At 44.6% G+C, this 24,863-nt stretch overlaps 1 protein-coding gene across 1 annotated transcript in view; it reads left to right on the top strand.

Annotated features, from left to right (window-relative positions):
• Positions 1-4,120: 4,120 nt before the first annotated feature.
• The window catches only part of Lrmda (leucine rich melanocyte differentiation associated), a 1,020,626-nt gene continuing 999,883 nt past the window's right edge, over positions 4,121-24,863 (top strand). The window contains exons 1-2 of the mRNA XM_036199534.1: positions 4,121-4,320; positions 12,136-12,236. Of these exons, the coding sequence (XP_036055427.1) occupies positions 4,291-4,320; positions 12,136-12,236 (131 nt within the window). The 5' untranslated portion in view covers positions 4,121-4,290. The remainder of the gene's footprint in view (positions 4,321-12,135; positions 12,237-24,863) is intronic.

Here is a 24,863-nt window from a genome sequence, read left to right as displayed (position 1 = left end):
GTGAAACAGAGTAGGAGATGGGAAGCTTGTGGCTCTCATCATAGAATAGGGTGATGAGAAGCAAGAGGAACCCCAAGCAAGGGGAGGTTTGCCTCATTCTCCTTTTCTCTTAGTGCTCCAGGGGGGGGGGGTGGGGTCGGTTCTCCAAGAAGCCTCAGCAGGGCTTGTCTTCTTTGTCCACTCTATTATAAACTCCTTCCATTCCAAAAGGAGTGTTTGTCCACCTCTGCTGTGGGCTCCAAGGCAGTGTTTACCTCTCCCCTGCAAAAAGGAGGACCACTTCACTTAATTTCTCTCTTTGTTCAATCAGAGGGAAACAGAAGCATGTCCTCCCCACCCCCGCCACTTCCCATTACTAACTCCGTTTCCTCTTGTCTCTTCACCTCCACCACCTTTCCTCCTTCTGTCTTCTTTCCCAGTGCTCTTCCTTCTCCAGAAGCTGATGGAGAAGAGCAGAGGTAAATCCCCTTGTTTTGGCTTGAGCCTTCTGACAGCTACATCCAGAGAAACTACTAATGCTATAGTCCTAAAGTTTACATGTTAAAACCTCAACCCTTTGAGTGTTAGAAGGTGAGGTCTTTGGGAGGTGACAGGGTCAGGACAGTGGAGCCCTTGTGATGGGATTAGTGCCCTTAGGCCCCAGAGGGCTAGCTTGTCCCTTCTAGGGGCACGGGGAAATGCAGCTGTCAGTGAACCAGAAGTGGGCTCTCAGCACACAGACTTCTCAGCCTCCAGAGCTAGGAGGAATAACTACCCAGCTGTTAATTTGCCATCTAGTTGACGGGGCTTGGCTATAGCAGCTGGAAGAGTCAATCCCTGATCAAGAACTTTCTGTAGTTCCCCACAGAACACACCAAAGCCTCCCTCAGATGCCTCTCTTGGTCTGTTTTGCAATCTCCCTATGATCTTGCACATACTGTCCACCAGCTTTCTTGGTGTGTTCACTGAGTGGTGACAGGAGCCATTGGGGAAGCATTTCCAGGCAAAACTAAAAACTCCTATAAGTCCGGGCAGAGGGTAGGAAATGTTGGAACTGTAAGGAAGAGATATTTCTTTAAAAAAACATTTTTTACATTTTATTTATTTATTTTTATTTTGTGTGTAACTCTTATGCAGCAGGGCCTTCCTTCCTTTCTCCCTCTTTCCCTCCTCCCTCCCCCTCTCTTCATTTGGTGGTGCTCGGGATTGAATCTAGGACCCTGCACATGCTAGGCAAGCTCTTTACCAATACCTCCAGCCCTGTAAGAGATAATGAAGATCACATTATGTTCTGGGCCATTAGAAATTGAATGGGAGGCACCGGAAGAGTTTAGGTTTTGAAATGATCCCCTGCTATTCTGTGGAGGAGGGAACAGCAATCAGACTGTGTATGAAGGGGGACAGGCCTGGTCTACTTTGGTGTTAGTGGCTCTCAGAGCCTGCATGACGGTCTTGGCTCAGAAGATGCAGCTGTGTGTGGAGGAGGGACATGAGAGGGGTCCTTGTTTTTTTGCACAGGATTCTGAGTCACTTTCTGCTCAAGGTCCTTCCAGACAGGTTGAAGTGAGAGGTGGCAGGGGCGGACAGAGTGGCATGACAGCCAGGGTACTGAACCATTTCTTCCCTGTCAGGCAGGGAAGGCAGCCTCACGTGGACAATGGGCCGGAGAGGCTGTACCTTGCACTGGATGAAGGAGAGGGCGTTTTCCTCAGGGCACCAGGTCTTGGGCGACTCCCTTTCATCCCACTCTCTCTGGAAAGCAGCTTGCTGCTTTTGCTTGTCACCTGCCACATTTCCAGGAACCTCCTCATGTAAATACAGTCTGGCTGCATGCTCACAGCTCCACTTGCCTATGGCCACTCTTCCCATGGGACAGGTGTGAAAGAGATGGGCAGGCCAGTCAGCCTTCAGACGTCAGCGCTGCACATCAGCAGGCTGCCATCCAGGGCCTGCCTGCCTAGTGATGTGTTAGGAACAAGGCAGTTTGGACAGGACAAAATACTTGACCACAGTCATACCTGTCATCATCAGTGGCACAGCCAGTGGCTTTTAAGTGTTGCCTAGACATAGGGGACAATGACAACCAAAGGCCTGTGGCCATTCTCTTGTATGGAGGTGGCAGCCACGATTATCTATAGGTCTGCTGAGCTGTGGTACCTGCCCTGAGGGTCAGACCAGGACTCAGTCTTTTCTTATCTAGTTGGATGATGTTGGCATCCACCTGTGAAAAGGATAGAGTGGACAAGTCAGGACCTCAGAAAGTGATGCTCCACAGTACAGTGCTGTGGCAGGCTGAACATTTTGAATTGAAAGAGAAGCGGGGTGTGGTGGTGGTGGTGGGGGAGTGAGATGGTTCAGCTGGTAAAGGTACCTACTGCCAAGCCCGATGACCTGAGTTAGTTCTCCTGGACCCATATGATAGAAGGAGAAAACCACTTCTGAAAGTTGTCCTCCGACCTCTTCATGTGTGAACACATATGTATGTTATAATGGGTGCACACACATAATGTAATAATTTAACAAATAAAGGAGAGCCAGGTGGTGGTGGCACATGCCTTTAATCTCAGCACTCAGGTGGCAGAGGTGGGTGGATCTCTGTGAGGTTGAGACCAGCCTGGTCTACAGAGTGAGTTCCAGGACAGGCACCAGAACAACACACCCTGTCTCGAAAAACCAAAAAAAAAAAAAAAAAAAAAAGGAAGCCCCTGAGGCAGCCTCAGAAGCCCTCATCTCCGGCCCCTTTCTCTCCAGAAATGAGTCATAGAAACCAAGATTCCTCTTCCCTAAGGCCTGTCCTAGAAACCAGAACCCCTCTCTCCCGGAAGGAGAGAGACTTCTAGACTTCCTACTTGAGACCATCTTGGAGCTGCCTTATGTGAAAGGGCCTCATTAGATCCTGATGCCAGAGAAGTCCTGCCTCAGCCCTGGAGGAGGAGGATGGCGCACAGGAGCTTGGGCAGCCTTGCCTGGCTTCTCCCTTCACTCTGTTACACTCAACATTACATCCTTTTGCTCATCACATTCCTGCTCAGCTGTCTACACACACACACACACACACACACACACACACACACACACACACACACACACTCACACCCCATCCTCTTCTCTAAGATAGGGTCTTGCTATGTAGCCCAGGCTGGCCTCCAACTTCCAACCTCCCAGTGCTGAGATTCCAGGCTAAGGTGTCCTTTGTTATAGGAGGATCAGCCTCAACCCTTATAAGTGAGGACTCATATCCTGAGGATGGAGGTGGGAAGGCAAGAGGAGGCCCGGAGAAGGTTCCCGGGGCTACCTGTTCTGTGTTGAATTTCCTGCTCAGGGAGTGGCAGTGGCCACTTTTAGAGGGGGAAGTTGTGTGTGTGTGTGTATGTGTGTGTCTGTGCGTGTCCGTGCGTGTCCGTGCGTGCGTGTGTGTGTGTGTGTGTGTGTGTGTGTGTGTGTGCGCGCGCGCGCGCGCGCGGGTGGCATGCTGAGAGCAGCCACATACCGAATTAATAGCGTTACTTTTCACAAGTGTCTTTTCCCTTGGAGGAGAAGAATAAGAGGATCCTGAAATTTGGAGACATTACCAATGTCCCCGCCCCTTGCTGTAATTACTGTTCATCACTCTCAAAGGTTGGTGTGCTGTGGGGGGGGGTACATGGTGAGGCCATGTGGGAAGAGTAGGGGTTGGTTTGACTAGCTGGCAGTTTAAGGAGAAATTCAACTTTCCTTCGCTTTCCCTCTTACAAATGGAAACTCCATCCTACCGGGAGCCCCTTTCCCCTTCCCTTACCACCTTCCCCGACAAAGCTGTAGAGGGGACTTGGGTGAAGAGGCCCCTCCTTCTAGCAGTTTAGAGCAGTTGCGTAATGGAGGTGGTTGTGAAATTCTGGGAAGGCCCAGTTCCAAGCCAGGAACAAACGTCTCTGACCGCACGCCCATGATGGAGACCCTCTTCACCCCGAAGCCTGAGTCTAATGAATGCAATAAAGTTCTGGGCATCGGGTTCTAGAGGGGCCCTTCTTGGGGTGCAGGGGCCGCCGGGGATGGGAGAGAACCGGGCAGGAACAGGGCAGGGGAGAGGAGTAGTCGCGAGGGGTCCCCATGTTAGGTGCCCCGCAGCGGGCCACCTGTTGCGAGCTGCCTGGCGGCCGAGGTTCACGTGCACCCGGGTGGGTCGAGCCAAGCGAGCCGCTGCAGCCCAGCTGCGCGCAGTTCTCGGTGGCTGCCGGGCGCCCAGGGCTTCCGCCGGTCAGCTGACCACCCAGTGCGGAACTGCGCCGCCCGCCGTGCTCAGTGCAGCCCGCCCGCCGTGTCCCCGCCACCATGGCTGGGCTCGTGGTCAGTGGAACTCAAGTAAGTCGGTCTGAGCCAGCCCCATCCAGTCCCGGGGCCCAGTTGGGGATGGGAGGGACAGCGGGGGTCCAGTTCTCCAAGTCTTAACGTGGGCTCTCTTATCCTGGGAAGTGGCTGTGTGCAGGTGATGCCTGCCAAGTGCCCACATTTGCTCTAGGTTGAAGAGGTCAGACCCTTCTTTTGATCCTGGCACACTCCCTGCCGGTGTGGTAAGCAGCCCAGATCCCTGCCTTCCTCTGTTCCTAGAGTCACACTGATCGATACTTAGGGACTAACTTCTCCTTGAGACCCAGTATGGTGGCTCGTATTTTTCAGGGTCCACCAAAAGTGTTTCAGTTTTTTTCTTTCACAATCCAGGTTTTAAAAGAATTTTTGTTGTGCAAGAAAATGTTTTAATAGGCCACCGTTTAGCAGTTGATACTCCAACAAGTGTACTGTAAAGCAAATGGATGGATACATTCCCATGCAGGAAGGGGGCCAGGACAGCAAAGTACACAGGGGCACCAAATGAAAGCTACAATGTGTCCTCTGGCCGGGTGCTGGCCTGAGCTCTGCTACCAGAGCGATCTTCTTTTCCAAGGCATGTGGAGGCCCAGGGTTCTCTACAGTTTTACTTGGTTTCTGGTTTCTTGAAGAGGTGTCACTAGGGCCTGACAACACCAGATGGTAGACATCTAGTCTTACCTGCTTTCTAAGTGAGGTCTCCAGGGTTTGGAGTGACCCTCATGAGGCAGAGCAGTGGCCCTGTCTCTGGTGCTAAAAGGTTTCTCTTTTGCTTCCCTTCTCCCTCATGAAGTCATCTCTCTCACTTTGCAAAGTTCTTCTCCGCCCTAGGGAAACAGTTATGAGATGTGAAAGTTCTCCCTTATGATTAGGGAATTCTTCCTAGAGGCCTAAAGATTTCACACATGCGCAACACAAGGAAGGCCAGCTGTATGCACCCCACCAAAGGACTGTATTCCCCTTTTCAGGAGTCTGGTATCTTCCTCAACATTATTGAGTGACTACTGTGCGCCAGGCACTCTTGAGGCATTGAAGGAAATGAGCTGTGTTCCCTGCTCTCTGCTGCCTCTATTGACAGTTTTGCCTCAGACAGGCACAAATCCAGAGTTAAGGAACCTGTGCTAAGTGGCTAAAAATGAGCATCTTTTTCTGAGCAAGGGAAAGGGGACTTCTGGGAGTGAGTTTGACTGCTTAGAAAGAGGTGTGTGTGTGTGTGTGTGTGTGTGTGTGTGTGTGTGTGTGTGTGTGTGTGTGTAGGGGGTCTGCCCCTGTGCGTGTCTGCCTAAAAAGCAGGGTCCCCTCATGTATACTGTGGTCTCTGTATTTACAGTCCCAGAAATTCTCTGTGTGTAGTTTCTTTCAAGTTCCTGGAGAACTTGGCAGTGAGGTTAAAGCTCCCCAGACTTCCTTTTTCTTATCTTGTCCTTCTGCACAGGACTCAGGGGCATCTGCTGACTTGTGGGTGAGACATTTTGAGCCCTGCCCAGTATTTCAAGATAAACTCCTGGGAGGAGCTGGAAGGGTTCAGGGGCATCTCTCACACACCATTTGGATAGTGAGCGTGGGGGCTGACTCTGGGGCTAGCGCATTTGCTAGCATTTGCTCCACACAGTTTATAGCAGCACCCACTGTGAGACACAGCATCTTGAATGTGCGCGAATCTGACAGACAGTTCCTTCTAAAACGAAAACAGAAACCCCGCCTATTCAACAGGGTGCAATATAATGTTTCAATACATGTATATAGTGTGTAATGATCAAAAGAATGGGATTGGTATATCTATTATAGTAAATACTTACCATTTCCTTGCTTGTGCTAGGGACTGTCAGTCCTTTCTGCTGGCTGTTTTGAAACACAAAATGCACAATGGTCATTACCCATGCTACTGTGTGTTATAGGACATTAGAAGGTATTCCTTTTAGCATCTGTACCTCCTGTCAGTTAACACTTCAATAAACCTCTATTCTGTTCTCTTCTTAATTAATTAATTACTTAATAATTATTTGTTTTTGTGCTGGGGCTCCAGGCCAGCACTTCTGCATGCTAGGCAAGCATGCAACCATTGGGCTACATTTCCAGCCGTAGATTCTTCTTTAAAAAACAAACAAACAAACAAACAAACAAACAAAACAAAACCAACAACTTTAAAAAGGATTTACTTTTACTTGTGTGCATTTGTGTGTCTGTGAGTAGTGTGTGTGGGTGCCCAAGAAAGCCAGAGAGTGCGTCATATTTTGTGTTGGTTAGGTTTTTGGCAACTTGATATGGGCTAGAGTCATCTGAGAAGAGGAAACCTCAACCGAGACAATGTCCCCATCAGACTGACCTGTAGGCAAGCCATGGGGTGCAAGCTAATAATTGGAGTTCCTCCTTGATCTTTGCTTCAGTTTCTCTTTCCAGATTCCTTCCTGGAGTCCTTGCTTTGCCTTTCCTCAGTGGACTGTGACCTGGAATATGCCATCCAAATAAATCCTTTTCTCCATGAGTTGCTTTTGGTTAGTGGTCTTTAGCACAACAATGTAAAACAGATTAAGACAGACTTCCTGGAGCCGGCGTTGCAGGTGGTTGTGAGCTGCCAGACATGGGTGCTGGGGACAGAACTTGAGTCCTCTGGAAGAGCAGTGAGTACTCTTCACTGTTTTTTTTTTTTTTTTTTTTTTTTTTTTTTTTAAAGATTTATGCTGGGTGGTGGTGGCGGCAGCGCAAGCCTTTAATCCTAGCACTAGGGAGGCAGAGCCAGGCGGATCTCTGTGAGTTTGAGGCCAGCCTGGGCTACCAAGTGAGTTCCAGAAAAAAGGCAAAAAAGCTATACAGAGAAACCCTGTGTATACAGGGTCTTGTCTGCATGTATGCCTGCAGGCTAGAAGGGGGCATCAGATCTTACTACAGATGGTTGTAAGCCACCATGTGGTTACTGGGAATTGAACCCAGGTCCTCTGGATCAGCAGCCAATGCTCTTAACCTCTGAGCTATCTCTCCAGCCCCTACTTGTCACTGTTGAGCCACCACATCCTGATCCCTCTTAAAGGGGAAAAACTTCTGAGAAGCTCAAGGGGTTGCTTGTCATTTTCATTATAATGTAACTGAAATATCCGCATATAAAATTGGATGCAACTCTTTCAATATTTAGAGAATTATACATCCTAACTAAAGGGATGGTTTGAGTACAAAGAAAAGATTTCAGTAAGAATAAAAACAGTTTATAGAGATGGCAGGTGACATTTGTTTGATGCTATATTGCCGCTTCTGGGGCCACCACGGGCCAGTGGCTGACATGTAAGTGGGAAGGTTGGTACTGTCCCCATCATTTTTCTCTGTAAAGTCTTTTTATTCATCACGGGCCTGACCTTGTTTGGCTTTTCTTGGCTTGAATGCTTCATTTATATTCAACATTACAGCTTCCTTTTTTCCATTAATGTATGACAGCAACAGTGTGTGGCATGGATTCAAATACAGACATAAATGCAAACTTGAAATTTGGGCACTGAAATCTTAGGCTCAAGAGATAATGAGAATAACCAATCTTCTCCATGGGGATGCTGGCCTGAAACAACAGCTACCGATTGGGTGACCTCTCCACAGCAGAGACAGTGCCTTTCATCTGTTATTTTATTCCTGTTATACAAGTGTGATGGTGACGATGCTGCCTGATTCTAAAGGCTGTTTTGTGAGGATACAAAGGTGCGAGTCACATGGCATTTATTAAATGTTATTGTGCGCTGGGTGGTGGTGGCACAGGCCTTTAATCCCAGCCCTCGGGAGGCAGAGCCAGGCAGATCTCTGTGAGTTCAAGGCCAGCCTGGTCTACAGAGCGAGATCCAGGACAGGCACCAACTTTACACAGAGAAACCCTGTCTTGAAAAGCAAAAAAACCCCAAACAAACAAAAAGTTATTGTGCTATTGTAACTCCTTTTGGTGGAAGTTGGTGACAGTACTTGGTAAGTTCAAAAAAGAGGAAGCAGGGCCTGAGGATCACTCAGCTGGTAGAGTGCTTGTCTGCCTAGCATGCACAGAGTACTGGGTTTGATCCCCAGCATAAACCTAGCAGGAGGAGCAGAAGCTGAAGGTCATCCTCAGCTACATGGTAAGCTCCAGGCCAGCCTGGGCTACATGCAACTCTCTAAGTGAAGGAAACAAAAGAGGAAACAGTTTCCAGGACATTGTGACTTATCCAGGGAAGCAGCTAGTAGATAGCAACACTGGTGCTCAAATGGATCCAGAACTTGTTCCCTGGGGCAGAGCTTCTGTGATCGCAAACCTGGGTCCTCATGGACCTGGAGGGTTAATGTGAATTTATAGAACATGTTACAGATTGAGACCAAGCCCTTAAGTTGATTGGGACCTTATAGTTCCCATCTTTCCTTGGTGTGTGATTTCTACCTCAGCTTAGAGGCAGAACTTACTTTATAGCTCTCAATGCTGTGAAAGGAATAGATCTAATATAGAAAGGGGAAGACTGAGGATTGATGTGAGATCCCTTTATTATCATCATATTCAATATCACATATGATATTTATCATATCAATATGAGTAAAAATTATTTTATTGGGCTGTTAATTCAGTGGGTAAAAGCAATTGCCATTAAGCCTGATTTTCATCCTGGGACCTACATGGTGGAAGGAGAGAACTTCGAGTTGCTTTCTATCTACCATGGGTGTACCATGGCACACAAGTGTACACACACACACACACACACACACACACACACACACACACACACACGAGAGAGAGAGAGAGAGAGAGAGAGAGAGAGAGAGAGAGAGAGAGAGAGAGAATACATGCTAAACAATTCAAAATTATTTTGTTGAGGCCATCTTTTAGAGGTGTACAAAACATGGCTAGGCTTTGAACATACTCAGTTGCCCAGGCAACTGCTTTGCCTCCCAAGTGCTGGGATTATAGGTGTGTGATGTCACCACCCAGCAGGGTTAGCTATTTTTTTCTATCTCTTCTTCTCCTGCTGTCTCTCTTCCTGGAATGAAGTGACTGAGGGACAGTGACTGGGAAGATAGAAATTTTGAGACATTATGTTGTCAGCAGTTTGTCACCATGTGGGAGAAGGCGTGATCGATGGCTTGAGAAAAGGAGGGTGCTGGGGTGCTGTGACATTGCTTTGCAGTTCAGAGAAGGTTGGGTGTCTGTCATCCATAAGGCCCAGCCCAATATCCGAGGATGTCTGATGACCACCATATTTTCTTCCCTGTTAAGAAACAGTGCTTTGGAGATTTGTCAGTCATCCCAAGACATCTTTGTCTGTCTGCATCGAAGGTAGGTCTGTAGGAAGACAGGATCAGTGTTATAGCTACAAAGCACCAGGTTTCTACCTGGTGTTTGAAGGCAGCATAGTTCAGTAATGTTTTATGTCTGTGTACCTCTTGGTCATCTGTGATGCATGCTTTTCTGCCTGCAGCCTGCAGTCCTAACATGGACTCCCCAAACTGGGTGGTTAGAGTAGAGAGAAGGGCCCCTGAAAGTCTTCTCAAAAGTTCTAGGATTGAATTTCAGCTAGGCCTTTTAATATTTGGAAATACACATGAGATGCTTAAAATGATTATATCAATAAGATACAAATAAAAAGAGTGCTGAAAGAGGCAAAAGGCTCACAAAAGCTTTCTGGCTGGAGGGTGCCATGTATGCTGCTGGGGAAAATGCCATCAAGATAGTCCTATCCTGATGTGAGTGCAGTAATGACCAGAATGGCAAGATATGCCCTTAGGTACAATGGTGGCATGAACATTATCGGGGTAACCAATCACTGGACTTAAGGCCTGTTCCACAGGAGGAAACTCAGGCTTGGTACTGTAAATCTGACCAAGAACCCAAGGTTGGTGAGAACCTGGGGATGAACCCACTATTGTTATTCTGCTAAGTGAACAGACTATCAAATGACCCTCTGAGTTCATATTGCTATGCCCATAGATTAGTGGAGCTCTCAGATGTCAGAGAATTTTTTTTTTTTTGTGTGTGTGTAGTTGAAGGTGGTTAATGAAGGAACTTATAACTGTTCAAAGTGCAGAGTGTCATTGAGGACTAAAATGGGACATCCACACCACTCTTCCTCCTTCTCCCTGCCCCCACCATCAGGGACCCCTAAGGAAGTGGGGTTAGGAAGACTGTAAGAGCTGGAGACAGGGAAGACTGGAGTGAAACAGTGTTCTCTGGACATGATAGGACCATCATACCCATGAGCTTACAGCAACTGTGGTTGCCCTCACAAGACCTGAACAAGACCAAGTCATTCAACATTCCATCATGGAGGGGGAAGCTCAGGAGCCAGCATCCTTAACTGAGGAACTATGGACAGTTGATGGCTTCTGGGGGAGGAAGAGTCAGTTTCCTTTAAGATGTGGTCACTGGTAGGCCAACCATCCTCAGTGTGTTGTGACACATCTGGAAGTATATGGTCAACACAAATAAGTCAAAATATAAAGTTCTGAGGAGGTGGAACCTTGGGGTATACCTGGGAGGTGTTGGGGTGAATAGGATCAAAATATAATTGCATGAAATTCTCAAAAGATTAATAAAAATTTAAAAAGAAGGAAAAGGGAGGTGGAGAGATGTTGGTAGTAGAGTGCTTGCTGCTCTTGCAGAAGATGGGAGTTCAGCTCCTAGCACCCACGTGGAGGCTGATGGCCATCCATAACTTCAGTTACAGGGTACACACATTAAACAAACACATGTCTTCTTGATGGAAGAACCTCAGAGACTCTGGCTACATGCCACCCTTTACCTTGCCACCAGCTCAGTTGGGAGTATGCTGGGCATTTTACACATAGTGGTAATAGGATGGGATTGATGGTCTGGGGGGATTTCCTTGCCCAGCCCTGATTGTTTTAGTACCTTGGGGGTCCAGAGGTGTAGGTGTCCAGCCTGTGGCCCAAGGGCTGCGTGCTATGACTGAGCTGTGAATGCAAGGAAACACAAAACCATGAACTTACTTTCAGTGTGATTTGAGATTCTTTTTTAAAATAACTTGATTGTACAGTCAAGTATGAGCTTTATAGATTAGATTTTGTGGCAGCATCAGAAGGTGGGCCACTTTCCATTGTGACTTTAGCGATTGTTCCTGAAGTTGGAGGAAAGGTTGAGGCATGCTGGGTAGAGGACCAGTATATTATGGAGTGGTTGGGAGAGGGAGAGAACAGATGGGCAACTGTCACAAAGGTCAGGGTGGATGGCTGACAGTTGTGGTTATCTCCATATGCTCTGACGTTGGGTTTCTTTTGGGCACCTGCATCTTAGCCAATTTTAACCTAATTTCTATCATGCCACACTATGTCTCCATCATGCTAATTGTGCCAGGAAAGGGGAGCTGTTGGCAGGGTCCGTAAAATCTTGGGGGAATAGGCACAGTTGTGGGAGCCCATTTTTGGGTTCCTCGTGGCTTTACCCAGCAGGTCCGCATAGAGGATGGTTAGGGCCACGGGCCTGAGTGCAGGTGTCTGAGATGGTCTGCACTTGGCTGTGCTGGGGGAGGAGGTCTTTTGCTCCACCCCCTGGCGTCTCTATAAATACCCTGGGACCGAGACAGTCAGGGCCCATTGGAAAAGGTTCCAGGTCCTCTCGAGGCTACCCTTTATTTTCTATCTGTTTATCTCTGCAATATGAATCCTTTTCTCTAATATTTCCTGCTACTCACACTCAAGAAAACTCTGGGGAGCTGTGGGGTTGGTGGGTAAACGCTCCACACACAGCGTAACCTTTTTGTTTTGGGGAGCCAGCCCTTAAAGTTGTGGAAGCAATTGTGCGATCTGTAGCTCGGGGTTGTGAGCAGCTGGGTAATTTCTATTTCTGTTACATTTACTATACAGGTGTCTTATATAGGCCAGGACTGCAGAGAAATCCCAGAGCAGCTCGGCAGGGACTATGGACATTTTGCAAAGAGGCTTGATTTGAGCTTCAATCTGTTGAGGTATGTAACCTTTGAGAGATGCAGGCCAGGCCTGGGCCACCCAGGTCCCTCCAGGACCTTGTGCTGGCAGATGCAAGTCACAGGTCCCAGCTCTGTGCAGGGTCTGGAGCAACATGGACCCACATCCGAAAGTCTGGCGCTGTTTCAGGTGACTCATTGGCTAGCCTTCTAGTAAGTGCAGCCTCAGAGGGTCGGAGTTTTTGAGCATGGTTCACTTCATGACCATGGGAGGCTTTCCCACTTTTTCCTTTGTTCTTTCCCTTTCCTGTGGATGCCTATGTTCATGAGTCTGAATCCTTTTGGGGAAGGAATGAGATGGCACCATGAGTGTTTTAGGGGTGTTGAGCTTTGCTTTTTGAGAATGACTGTCCCTCACAGAATGTACTGAATTACAGATAGGGTATGTGTGTTTTCAATATTCATGAGGATGCTCTCTCTCCAAGGACTACTGTTGATGTGGTGAGGTTGGGAGGGGAGGGGATTTCTAGCAACTCTTTGAGTCTTGGCCCAAGGTAAGTGTGGTCTTGTATGGCAGTCCAGTGGAGGATAGCAGGTAGGCATTTCCTTTCTTCCTGTGACTTAGGCTGGTAGATGGGCTTAGTGGATGAAAGTTGGAGACATTTGGACAGTAGGTATTGGTGGGACAGGTGGACAGGGGTCAGGAAGGCAGCTTTTGCTCCTGAGCTGGCTGCATTTAGCTGTCCTCTAAGTGGTGTTCTTGAGTATTATCCTGCCCTCTTCTTGGGTACCTGAGCATCATTCCAAGACCCAGGTATGTCCCTGCTTTTAGGCCTTAGAATCTTTGTGGGGATACTTTGGAATGATGAATTTTGGGGAAAATGAGTAACACTCAGGGAACTGGCTCTCAGCAGTTAAGCCAATATCATCATCTAGTGAGTGCCTAGGAGCCAGCATGGTCTACACTGAGCTGCATGGTAGAAAAGGGGTGTCTTGAGGGTGATGGGGAAAATGTGCCCCTGAGCATGTGCTCCCTGACTCCCGAGGGCTCTGAGCCATTGGGCAGATGTGGAAACCTCAGCACTGCAATGTCAGTACAAAAGGTGGTTAAACATAATTGCTGGGGTTGGGGACTTAGCTCAGTGGTAGAGCACTTGCCTGGCAAGCGCAAGGCTCCAGGTTTGATCCTCAGCTCCAAAAAAAAAAAAAAAAAAAAAAAAAAAAAAAAAAAAAAAGGAAAAAAAACATAATTTCTGCCTCTAGAGAAATCCATGGTGCTTCGTGGCCCCAGTGTCAGAGGGAGGGCAGAGTGGCCAACCTGGAGTGAACTGGGTCTAAGACATTTACACCTTCCATAACTCCTCTGCCTGAACACAGGCAAGAAGTCATGCCTGCCACAATGTTCTGAGTTTGGCCTGGGTGGGTGACCTCTGGTGGTTCATGGCCTCATGGCTTGGCGGCTGTAGTTGCCTTGGGAATGTCTGGTAGAAACCTAGAGGTAAGTCCGAAGAGACTTGGGCCCTGTGAAGGAGGGTGTCAGTGGGCACAGATCATGGGAATGAGAACTGTTATGTCTGAGGAAACAACTGTCTTTGTATGCCTGAGCCCTGCCTACCTGTAGCTGAGAGGATGCTGGTTCCAGAGAGGCATGGAGAGGAACTCGGCTCTGAGGGGTGAGGTTGAGAAATAGTTCTTATAGGAAAGGATGTGCCCTGGATGTGGGGAAGTTTAGGGACACGAGATGTGTAAAGTGGGCTAGGGAGAGCAGTGAAGGATGGCATTTTCCTTTGTGAAGAGGAAAGAGCTGTCTGTGGTAGAGACCTGTTAGCTGCTCAGGACCCTGATGTTATCTGTGTTGTACTCTGTGTGAGCTCTGTGCTGGCTGGGTCTGAGGTAGAGCAGGGGTCCAGGAAGGAAGGATGAGACCCAAGACTCATGGACAGTGTATGTTCAAGAGTTGGTTAAAGTGGAGAGAGTTCCAGACCAAAGGGGAGAGAAACTGGTAGCCCATGCACTGGGTATCTTGGATTCAATCACCTTTGACCCTTGTTACTTACCTAATTGGGTATGTGTGTGAAGGGGGTGGCATTATTTCTCTTAAGCTTACACAGGAACCAGTATACCTTGCCTTCAGTCACATAAAAATCCAAGATGTTTTAGTTGCTAAACTACCTGTTCTTTAAAAGAGAAGATTTAGAGCAGGAGAACAGAGACAGAAGGAATAGGAGGTTGACAGCTCGCATTTAAAGGATGTGGGTGTATGACAGGAAGACCGAGTATGCTGGGTTTCAGGGGTCAGTGCTGGTGAGATGGCTCACTCAGGAAGGTTCTTGCTTTGAAAGCCTGAGGATCTGACTTGCCTGGAATCCCAGCACTGTGCAGGCAGAGGCAGGAGATTTTCAGGGTTTGCTGGCAAGCCAGTCTAGAGGGATTGGGCAGCTCCAGGTTCATGAGCAAGTGTAGGTGTGGGAGGGGTGGGAGGCTGGAGGTGGATCCAGAAGTAACAGGGGGAGTAGGAGTATGATCAAAATACACCACAAGCATGTATGAAATTCTCAAAGAATTAATAAAAAGATTTATAGCAGCCCACTTATAAAATAAACACACAGATGCTTATATTATTTAAACTGTTTGGCCTAATGGCTCAGGATTCTAGCTAGCTGTTCTTATATCTTAAATTAACCCATTTCTATTAATCTATAAGTTGCCACGTGGCTCGTGGCTTACTGGTATCTTACTGGCCAATCAGCGTTTTATTTATCAATCAATCATCCACAGTAAAGATTATTAAAAAAAATCTAATGCCCACAAAGTACCCAAACAAGTCTGGGCATGGTGGCCTGAACCTGTAATAATCCTAGTGTGGGAGACTGAGGCAGAAGAATTGCAAGTTTGAGGTCTGCCTGGACTATGAAGTAAGTTCAAGGTTATCCCGAGCTACATGGTGAGACCCTGTCTCAAAAACAAAACAAAACAAAACCAACTCCCCTCCCCCTCAAAAAACCCTTAAAAATCCAAATGAAGTAGTATTAAGTATCCTTTATTCAGTAGAAATTTCTCTATAGACAACCCCCACTTCTACCATGTCCATGGGGTTGTAGAGACCACATTCCCTAGTTGATTGTCCCATGACCCCCTGCTCTGGCTTCTCTCAGCTTTGTTGCTTGCAATTGTGCTTCTTGGCAGCCTGTTGGGCTCTATTCTGGACACCTCTTTTCTCCAAAGTCAAATACAATATTATTATGTATTATAGACATCGTGCACATATGCGTGCATGTGCATGCGTTTCAGAGCAATGAAACTTTGGCACTCCCCTAGGTTGCAAGATCACCGTAATCTATGTTGGACCATAATTTGCTTTGGGGGGAGAGGGGTTCTGTTTATTTAAATTTTAATACTAAAAGCCTCCATGTGACACAATATTTCAAAGCATCAAGCATGCAAACAATGGGACACAGTTCTCCACATTGCTGTCTTTTGGCCTCCTATTTCTGCTCTGCACTCTTTTTAACAATTTCTCAACTTTTGTGCTGAGTTCTCTATCTAGAGATGTCCTATGGAGACACTAATGTTAATTTCCTGCTTCTCCCCTAGCTATACTGAGATATATCTGACAGCTAAAATTGCATGTACTTATGGTGTGCAATATGATATACATTGTGATATGGTTCACTTTCAACACACACACACACACACACAGAGCTATTTTTTGTGGTAAGAACATTAAAGATCTATTGTCTTAGCAAATATCAAGTACATAATCCATCAATATAAACTCTACTCACCACATAGTACAGTGGACAATGATTAAGCCTTGGATGCATTTTGAGTTGATTCTTTTTCCTTCTGTGTATGTGTTGTGAACGAAGGGTCTAGCTTCATTTATTCACTGGTACTCACTCATCTTATATTGTTGAATCTTTTTACTCTTGGACTAGCATCTCCCGATTTCCCTGGTCTCAGCCTGGCAACCACTGTTTTATTCTTTGCTTCCATGAGTTAAACTTCTCAGACTCCATGTTGAGATGCACCTATCTCTTTCTGTGTCTGTCTTATTTGACTGAGCACAGTGTCCCTCAGTCCCACTCACAATGTAGTGAATGTTCTTATTTTTAAAGGTGAGTAAGATTCTATGGAATTTGTATTAATACTACATTTTAAACTCCACTCAACTGTCAGTGGACAATTGGTTTGCTCTGCATCTTAATTGTTTTGAGTAGAGCATAAGCTTGGGAGTGATGGCGTCTCTTCAACACACTGAGTTCATTTCCTTTAGCTTTACACCCACAAGTAGAATTACATATCACCCAGTAGTTCTGTTTTTAATTTTTGTGAGGAGCCTTTAGACTGTGGAAAACATACATCCCCACCAAGAGTGGACAACTTCTCTGTGTTTCTTACCCTGCCCAGCACTTGTTATACTTTGTCATTATGACAATAGCTATTCTAACAGGCGAGTTATGAAATTGCACTATGGTTTCCACTGGTGTGCTCATGATGATTATATATTAGTCGAGGGGACATATCTGATAGAATAAATATGTTAAAAAAGGGTTTGTTAGATTGACTACCTTGATAAAGTCTGGGTAGCCTAACAGTGGCTGTCTTCGTGCTTGATATCTCAGTCCATGAGAGTAATGTCTCAGCTGTCCCAACATGGCATCAAAAGCCTGTAGGATTTCTGGAGAACTACTGGTCTTCATTACAGGTTGAGAGCCCAAAGAAGCTGGGTTATGTCATCAGCAAAGGGATATAGCAGCATTAGCAGCAGCATTAGCAATATGGTACATGAACTCACCAACAGGGTTAATGAATTTGACAGCAAGATGTGAAGGCAAGCAGGCAAAAAGTGAAGTGTTCTTGGACCACCTTTTATGTAGCTGTTACCAAAGGGGTTGGTCTTTCAACTTCAAATAACCTGATCATGAAAATCCTTCACATATATGCCCAGTGGTTTATCTTTTAGTTGATTCCATGTTCAACCAAGATTAACCATGACATTTAGTGATGGTAACATTTATTTATTTGTATATTTGCATGTCTTTTGAGATCTGTCACTTATTTTAAGGTAAGGTTACTATTATTGTTATTGAGTTCAGTTACTTGTATATTTTGGATACAAATCTGGCACTATATTTATGCTGTCATGGTTTGGATAATTGTCCAGTCCCCAGCCTTGGGGACTCTTATTTCTTAGGGACACTACCTCTTGGGAGGTAGTGGATCATTTGGGAGGTGGAACTTAATGGGAGGTCTTAGGCTACTGGGGCTATAAACAGATTTCCTCTGCTGCACACTTCTGCCATGATGTTACCTTGCCATATGCCCCAAAGCAGGGGGACTAGTTGACCATGAACTAGAACCTCCAAGGCTTTGAGCTAAAAGAAACCTTTCCTTTTAAGCTGGTTGTCCAGCAGTTTGTTATAATCCTGCAAATATGGACCATTTCAGTTTATACAACATATTATCAAGCAGTCTAGGCAAGAGTAGTTTCTTGCCCAAATGACCAGATTTGCCAAGAAGATGATAAACTCCAAATGGAGTATCTTTGATGCCCATCTTCTTCTGTGAAGTAAACCAGTGCTGCCAGGAGCAGATGTGTCTCACTGTCCAGAAAAATCTAAGTTTTTAAAACATTTTAAATGCCAATTCTTTAGGTCTTTGAATTGTTTGAAGATTACCTACCTAACTGAAATATATCTTTGTATACCTAAAAAACTTAACTAACATGACTATAAGTTTATCATAGAGGACTATTAATCTTTATTTCTTAATGATATATTAAAATTTTAAATGAGTTGTATAAACATAATACCTTAAATAAGAGCAAAAGTATACATACAGTATAACAAAGTTAACTTTAAATTTGTATCAATAAACTAAAATCCATAGCAATATAAAGTATTTCAAAGAAGTTGTTGCTCTTTAAAAGTAGATTCAATAATCTACCCTTTTATCCTATCACATCTCTATCTTACATTTATATATGATATCCCCCTTTCTTCTTTTAGAAAGAGATTGACTATGACCAATAACAATTTGTAACCAACCTCTAAAGAAAGACAAACATCCATAATCCATTTTTTGAGAATGTGGGTATAGTTTTCTAGGCCACTTCCTGATGAATGGGGCCACTGGTAGTCCTATGGGAACACAAAGAAAATTTCAGGATCATGGTGAAGTCCTGACTGGAGGAGTCTGTGAGGCTGTATTCTGTGAGCCAGTTGCCTTGAAGCTGTTTTGGATGTTGGATCCTTTGGAGACCTCTCAGGTGGTCTTCCTTAATGGAACCATATTAACCTGGAAGGAATCCACAGCTTTTCCTCTTCTGTGGAAACAAAAGCAGAACCTCTTTTCCAAAGCAACATATCCTTAGACATAAATTTTGAAGTCAAGATACCTTTAAAATATATACATATATATTGGTTTAACTTAGCAGCCTTTATAATCAAATGTCTTTCTGCAGTTGAAAAATTCCAAAGACAATATAATCCAGACTCTCTGTGGCTTTTTTATATATTATTTTATTTTTTTAAGACTTTATTTTATTTTTATGACTGACTATATTCTTTCCTTTTCTCTCTCAAGCCTATGTACCTTTTATATACATTGTAAACCATTTAGAGGTTTATTCCATGTGAATCTGTCTTTTGTGTCTCTATAATCCTTTTCTGATCATTGCTTTAAATTGCAGTGTGGTTAGGACCGAAGCCGAGGCTTTGGCTGCTGACTCCACCCATCTCAGTTTCCCAACATGGCAGAGGTACCTTTACTGACAGCATTGGGCAGTGCGTTTATGCCTTCATTAAGCAGCATGTAGCCCAGAAACAATATTTTTTTTAATTAGTAAAAGCTAAATCTGACACACAGCATGCTGCTCGCCTTAGAGATAGATGCCTCTGTGTACTGCAGCAGGAATCCACCATGCTGTAGTTCAAGCCCACACCCCCCGGCATCTTTGCATCATGGCTTGCCTGAGAGACGTAACTAGGAAGCTGATGTTAGCTCCATTTTAGAATCTTTTTAAAAAAATCTTTCTCAGGTTTTAGGTGGAAATTCTTGCTACCATGTCTGCGTGGCGAAATGTAGCTGGAAGATTCTCTGGCCCTGCCCGGCCCTGTGGTCCTGCAACCACCTATAAAATAATCACTCAGAGGCTTATATTAATTATGAACTGGGTGGCCTATGGTGCAAGCTTCTTGCTAGCTAGCTAGCTCTTTTAACTTAACCCATTTCTGTTAATCTATAAGTTGCCACATGGCCATGGTGTTACCAGTGTGCTGGCATCTTGCTGTTCCTTGGATAGTAGCTGGCATCTCCCCAACTCCTTTTTCCTCTCACTGTCTCTCTTGGATTTCCCGCCTGTCTCCATCCTGCCCTGCCATAGGCCAATGCAGCTTTAATTATCAACCAATCAGAACAATACATATTCACAGTGTATAGAAAGACATCCCACAGCACTACACCTTTGAAGTCTCACCAACACGGCTGCCTAAACAAGACCTGAACAAGGACAGCACCAAGAGACAAGCTAACACAGAATGGGGAGGCCTAGGAGGCCTCAACTCTAGATGAAGAACTACAGGCAGCTAAGGAATGCTCAGAGTGGGCGAAATTGTCTTCCCCAGGGAAGAATACACTGACTGTTACCCAGTACCAAATGATCAGCCCTGAAAACCTACATACAAGTAGCATTATACAGACCAAACAGGTTGTATTTGTGTATTTAGGAGTAATCACATGTATACATACATATGCACATGTAACAAAGAAAAAGAGGTTATGAATTTGAGAGAGAGCAAAGGAGGGTACATGGAGTTGGAGGGAGGATAGGGAAAGGGGAAATGATATAATTATATTATAAATTAAAAAAATAGAAAAAATTAAAAAAGAAATAATTGCTCTGTGTTTTATTCTAGTAGCCATGCAGTTTCAGGTCTTAATTTAAGTCTCATATTGGGGAGACCTTCCTGTCTCCTGGTGTGGTCTTGGTGCCTTTGGTGAAGACCATTTAGCCATGAGTGGATGGATTTCTGTCTGGGTGCTGTGCTGCACTCCATTGTTCTGTATGTTTGTCTGATGCCAGTACTGCATTGCTTTAGTAACTATCTCTGCAGCACATGTTGAAATTAGGTGGTCTGTTTTAGCTTCCTTTTGCTCAAGATCCCATTGTCTATTTGTGATCATCTGGATTTTGTGAGAAATGCTGTTGGGATTTTGGTAGGGATTGTATTGGATCTGATACTCATTCTAAGTATAAAGTCCCTTTAACAACTTGTCACGTTATAAACGCAGACTGTGTCCATTTGTTTGTGTTGTCTTTAATTTCTTTCAGAAGTGTTTGAGTGTTTGGTGAGTAGATTTTCACTTCTTCGATTAAATTCATCACCAAGTATTTTTTTTTTTTTCAGTTAAATTGTAACTGGGATTGTCTGTTCATCCCCTTATGGATTGTTGTTGGTGTCTAGAATGAAACTGACTTTTCTCTGTTGGTCTTGTGTCTGGAAACTGGCCTGAGCTTGTTTTGATAGACTCTCTGTGGCTTCTGTGTGTTCAAATGGAGACAGCTTTCCTTCTGTCCTTTTGATTTAGGCTCATTATTTCTTTTTCCTGCCTAATTGCTCTGGTTGGGACTTCTAGAAATACATGAAAGAAGAGTGACAGGAGTGGATATCCTTGTCTTATGCGTGAGGAGAGCCTCCCAGCTTGTCACCATTCAGTGTGATGCGTTCTGGGGCCTGTCACATACAGACTTCATTTTTTCTCTTGAAAGGATCTTGGTCACCTGTAGATTCAGTTTTTCAATGATGTGACATTCACTAAAAGTATAAGACTGTCTTTGGTCACCACATAAAAATCAAGGATCCCTCGCAGCTCCTGAAAACCCAGTCTCCCAGGCGCCAGGCTCCAGAATCTTGTATTTACTACTGTTGTGCAAATACGATAGAGGCCACATTTAAAAGCATACTAACTACTTACATCTTTCAGCCCCTGCTAACAGTTAGTGAACTATCACATCACTGGCTTACACTAGAAGTCTTCACACTCCTCACAACAAACTTTTCTGTCAGAGGCAAGTTTATTGTGTGGTTGGATAGTTTTTCATTCCTTTAAAAAATTCTCAAAAAAAAAAAAAAAAAAAAAAAAAAAAAAAAAAAAGGCTGGGCGGTGGTGGTGCACGCCTTTAATCCCAGCACTCGAGAGGCAGAGCCAGGTGGATCTCTGTGAGTTCCAAGAAAGGCGCAAAGCTACACAGAGAAACCCTGTCTGGAAAAAACAAAAAACAAACAAACAAACAAAAATTCTCTTGGGCTCGATGTGCTAGTTTTTGTTTTTATCTTATTATATTTTATGTTATTTTATTTATTGTTATTCCTTGGGAGCCTGCTTGCTTTCTAATGAGAGGAGGCAGAAAGAGGTGGACCTGGATGGGAGGGAGGTGGGGAGGAACTGGGAGGAGTAGAGGGAGGGAAGCCGTAGTCAGGATATATTAGGTGAGAACAACAGCGAGGAAAATCTATGTTCAATAAAAGGAAAGAAAAATTTCCCCAAAAAACAATGTTTAAAGTTTTTTTTTTTTTTTTTTTTTACACATTTATTTATTTGGTGTGTGTATGTATGTGTGTGTGCATACATGCATGCGAGAGCCTACATCACAGCATGAAAGTGGAGGTCAGAGGATAACGCCTTCCACCATGTAGGTCCTTGCTACTGAACTCAGGTTGTCAGACTTGTGCACACATTTTGACCTGCTGAGCCGTCTTGCCAGTCTGTGTTCGACTATCTGTTTAAGAACTCAGATCTTGGGGTTGGAGAGATGGTTCAGCAGTTAGGAGCCCTTGCTGCTCTTTCAGAGGACCTGGCTTTAGCTCTTGGCATCCAAAGTGACTCACAATTGTCTGCAATCCCAATTCCAGGGGGTCTGCTGCTGTCTTCCAGCCCCTGCAGGCACCTGGACTCACAAGCACATACTTGAACACATAATTAAGAATCAACATTAATCTTTTCTTTTGTTTATTTGTTTTTGAGACAGAGTCTCGCTCTGTAGACCAGGCTGGCCTCGAACTCACAGAGATCCTCCTGCCTCTGCCTCCCGAGTGCTGGGATTAAAGATGAGCGCTATGACACCTGGCTAAAAATAAACATAAATTTTAACTCAGATTTTTGTAGTCATCTTTCACTTTTTAATTTATATCTTAAAGCAATAGTTTATTTTCAACAATTCTGTACATGTGTGATATGTTCTGGTCATACTTACCCTCTCTTGTTCCTCTCCTACCTCCATCAACCCTCTTTTCCCAACAAGTCCCCTCTCCTACCAGTGTATCTGTTTTTATTTGCATGTTTTTGTTTTGAATTTGACCAGGATGCCCACAAATGGGCACGGGTATGAATTATTCACTGGAGCGTGAGAGACTCGCTAGTGGCTGTATCACTGAAGACAGTGACTCCCCTTCCTTCCCCAGGAGCCATCATCTGCCAGTAGCTCTCCAGGGAGGGGCTGGTGTAAGGTCATCATTATACTGAAGTCCATCCAGTCTGTACCAGATTTATTGAGAGTTTCTTATAAGAGAGTACAGGATTCTGCTGAATGCTTTCCCCTGCATCCGCGGTGACTATGAAATGTTCCCCGCCCGTTGTTTTGATGAGGGCCATGACAGTATTGATTTGTGTATGTTGTGCCAGCCCTGTCCTGTAGTGTGGGACCTTTAATGTGCTGTTGCATCCACTTTCTGGTATTGCTAAGGGTTTTCAGATGTAAGTTTATCAGAAATATTGGCAACTTTTTTTTTTTGTCCAGCTGTGGTATAAGAGGCAATGCTGGTGTTGTAAGATTCACTTGGAAGTTTTCCTACGTCTCCTGTCATTTGAGACAGTCCAAGAAGGGTTGATATGAACCTTCTTCTCTTTGGTAGAGTTCACTAGTGAATCCATGAGATCTTAGGCTTTCTTTTGCTGGGGATTTTTGTTGATTTAATTGCCTGGCTTGTTATTGGTCTGTTCCAGGACATCTCCTCACAGCTGGCCAGGTTTGAACTTAACTCTTGCCAGGATTAAAAAGGAGGCATTAATCTTTAGACAAGCATGTGAGAATATCCTTCTGTGTTGTCTTATTGTTCATCCTCATCCACATCACTCATCATTGTGAATCACCTTCAGAAAAGAGTTCTGTGTGCGCCATAGACACAGCTCAGGGGCCGAGCACTTGACTAGCACATATGAGACTCCTATGGATGGTCCTCTAGTTATTACCCAGCCTGATGTTGCTTTATTGTGTGTTCAAAACTATACTTAAAAATACATGTATGCATACATGCACAACAGTATATACAAAGTTCTGTTCATTTTCTTGTGGGTACTTATTCATACTGGCAGAAAGATAACTATGGATTTTTAACGTTCTGAACTTTTGCTTGCTGGTATGGTGTGTGTTCTTCCATTCCTACTACAGCTCAATGGTCTTCTGTATTAACTATAGCAAAGTCATCTTCCTCCCACTTGAGTTGTCCAATAAATTGGTGAGTTCTCAGTGATAACATTGTGGATTTCAGGTTACATTGTTTCAGTGAGTCTTTCTGGAGATTAAAGTCTGTGGAGCCACTGTGTGTCTTATCAAGTTCTGTGTTGGAAATGGAAGCCAGAGAAGAAACCCAAATGAAACCCATTTCCCTCAAAAGGCCCAAAGGTCCTTGTCTTTGCCCTCTTGAGCCTGCGTCTGATTCTTCTTGTGATGGATGGAACCAGGTCAGCCACAGGACTATGGCCCAGATGAGCTCTTGGGGCATAATTTCCAGGCTCAGGTCCTCTTGTCTGCCTTGGGATGGTAGTAGAGCATGTGGGGAGTAATTGGCAAATAGCCAGGAGGAGTGGCATAGCGCATCTTGAATTTGCATGCATTAGCAGTCACATGCTGACATCTACATATATGAAATACTTATGATTGGTTTGTGAAGTTTGTTTTCTTAGAAGTAGTAATATATGTAGAGATATTGGAAAACTCAGGAAGGTAAGCAGGAGACAGTTTTTGTCTCGTGTCACTGATAATCTTATCTATTTTATAGATCACTATTTTTAGCATTATGGGTGTGTGGTCTTCCTGGTCTTTTTTGATGCCATTAAAATGAGGCATGCATTCAGACTGTGCTAGAAACATTTTCTTATTCTGATAACTACTGCATAGTAATTAAAATATTTTCACACTAATTAATTAATTAATTAATTTTGAGTGTGTGTGTATTTGTGGAGGTCAGAGAACAACTTTTAGTAGTCTGTTCTCTCCTTCCATCATGTAAGTTCTGGGGCTCAAACTCAGGTCATTACTCTTGGTAGGAAGCATCTAGTAGGCCGTTATATAAGAATTTTTGATGGTACCTTACATCATTCATTAGTGTTGGACAGTTAGGTTGCTTCTAAATTTTCCTATTATCAATAACTCAATTATAAATACCCTTACAATATTCATGGATGAGCATCTCTCTGATGAGGTACTTTGAACAAATTCCCAAGGAAGGGCTTTGGTACAGATGCCAGATTGCCCTCTTATAAAATCTAGGAATGCCTGTTATCCCCAATTCTTCCTTGAGCTCCCTTTTGCCCTACCTTCACTTTTTAGGTTAGTGATGAGAACCTTATGTCTTAGCCACTTGGCTCCTAGATCTGCACAAGGCA

Source organism: Onychomys torridus, chromosome 9 (genome assembly GCF_903995425.1).
Source record: "Onychomys torridus chromosome 9, mOncTor1.1, whole genome shotgun sequence".
Classification (NCBI taxonomy): domain Eukaryota; kingdom Metazoa; phylum Chordata; class Mammalia; order Rodentia; family Cricetidae; genus Onychomys; species Onychomys torridus.
This window is presented reverse-complemented; position numbering and strand designations above follow the sequence as displayed.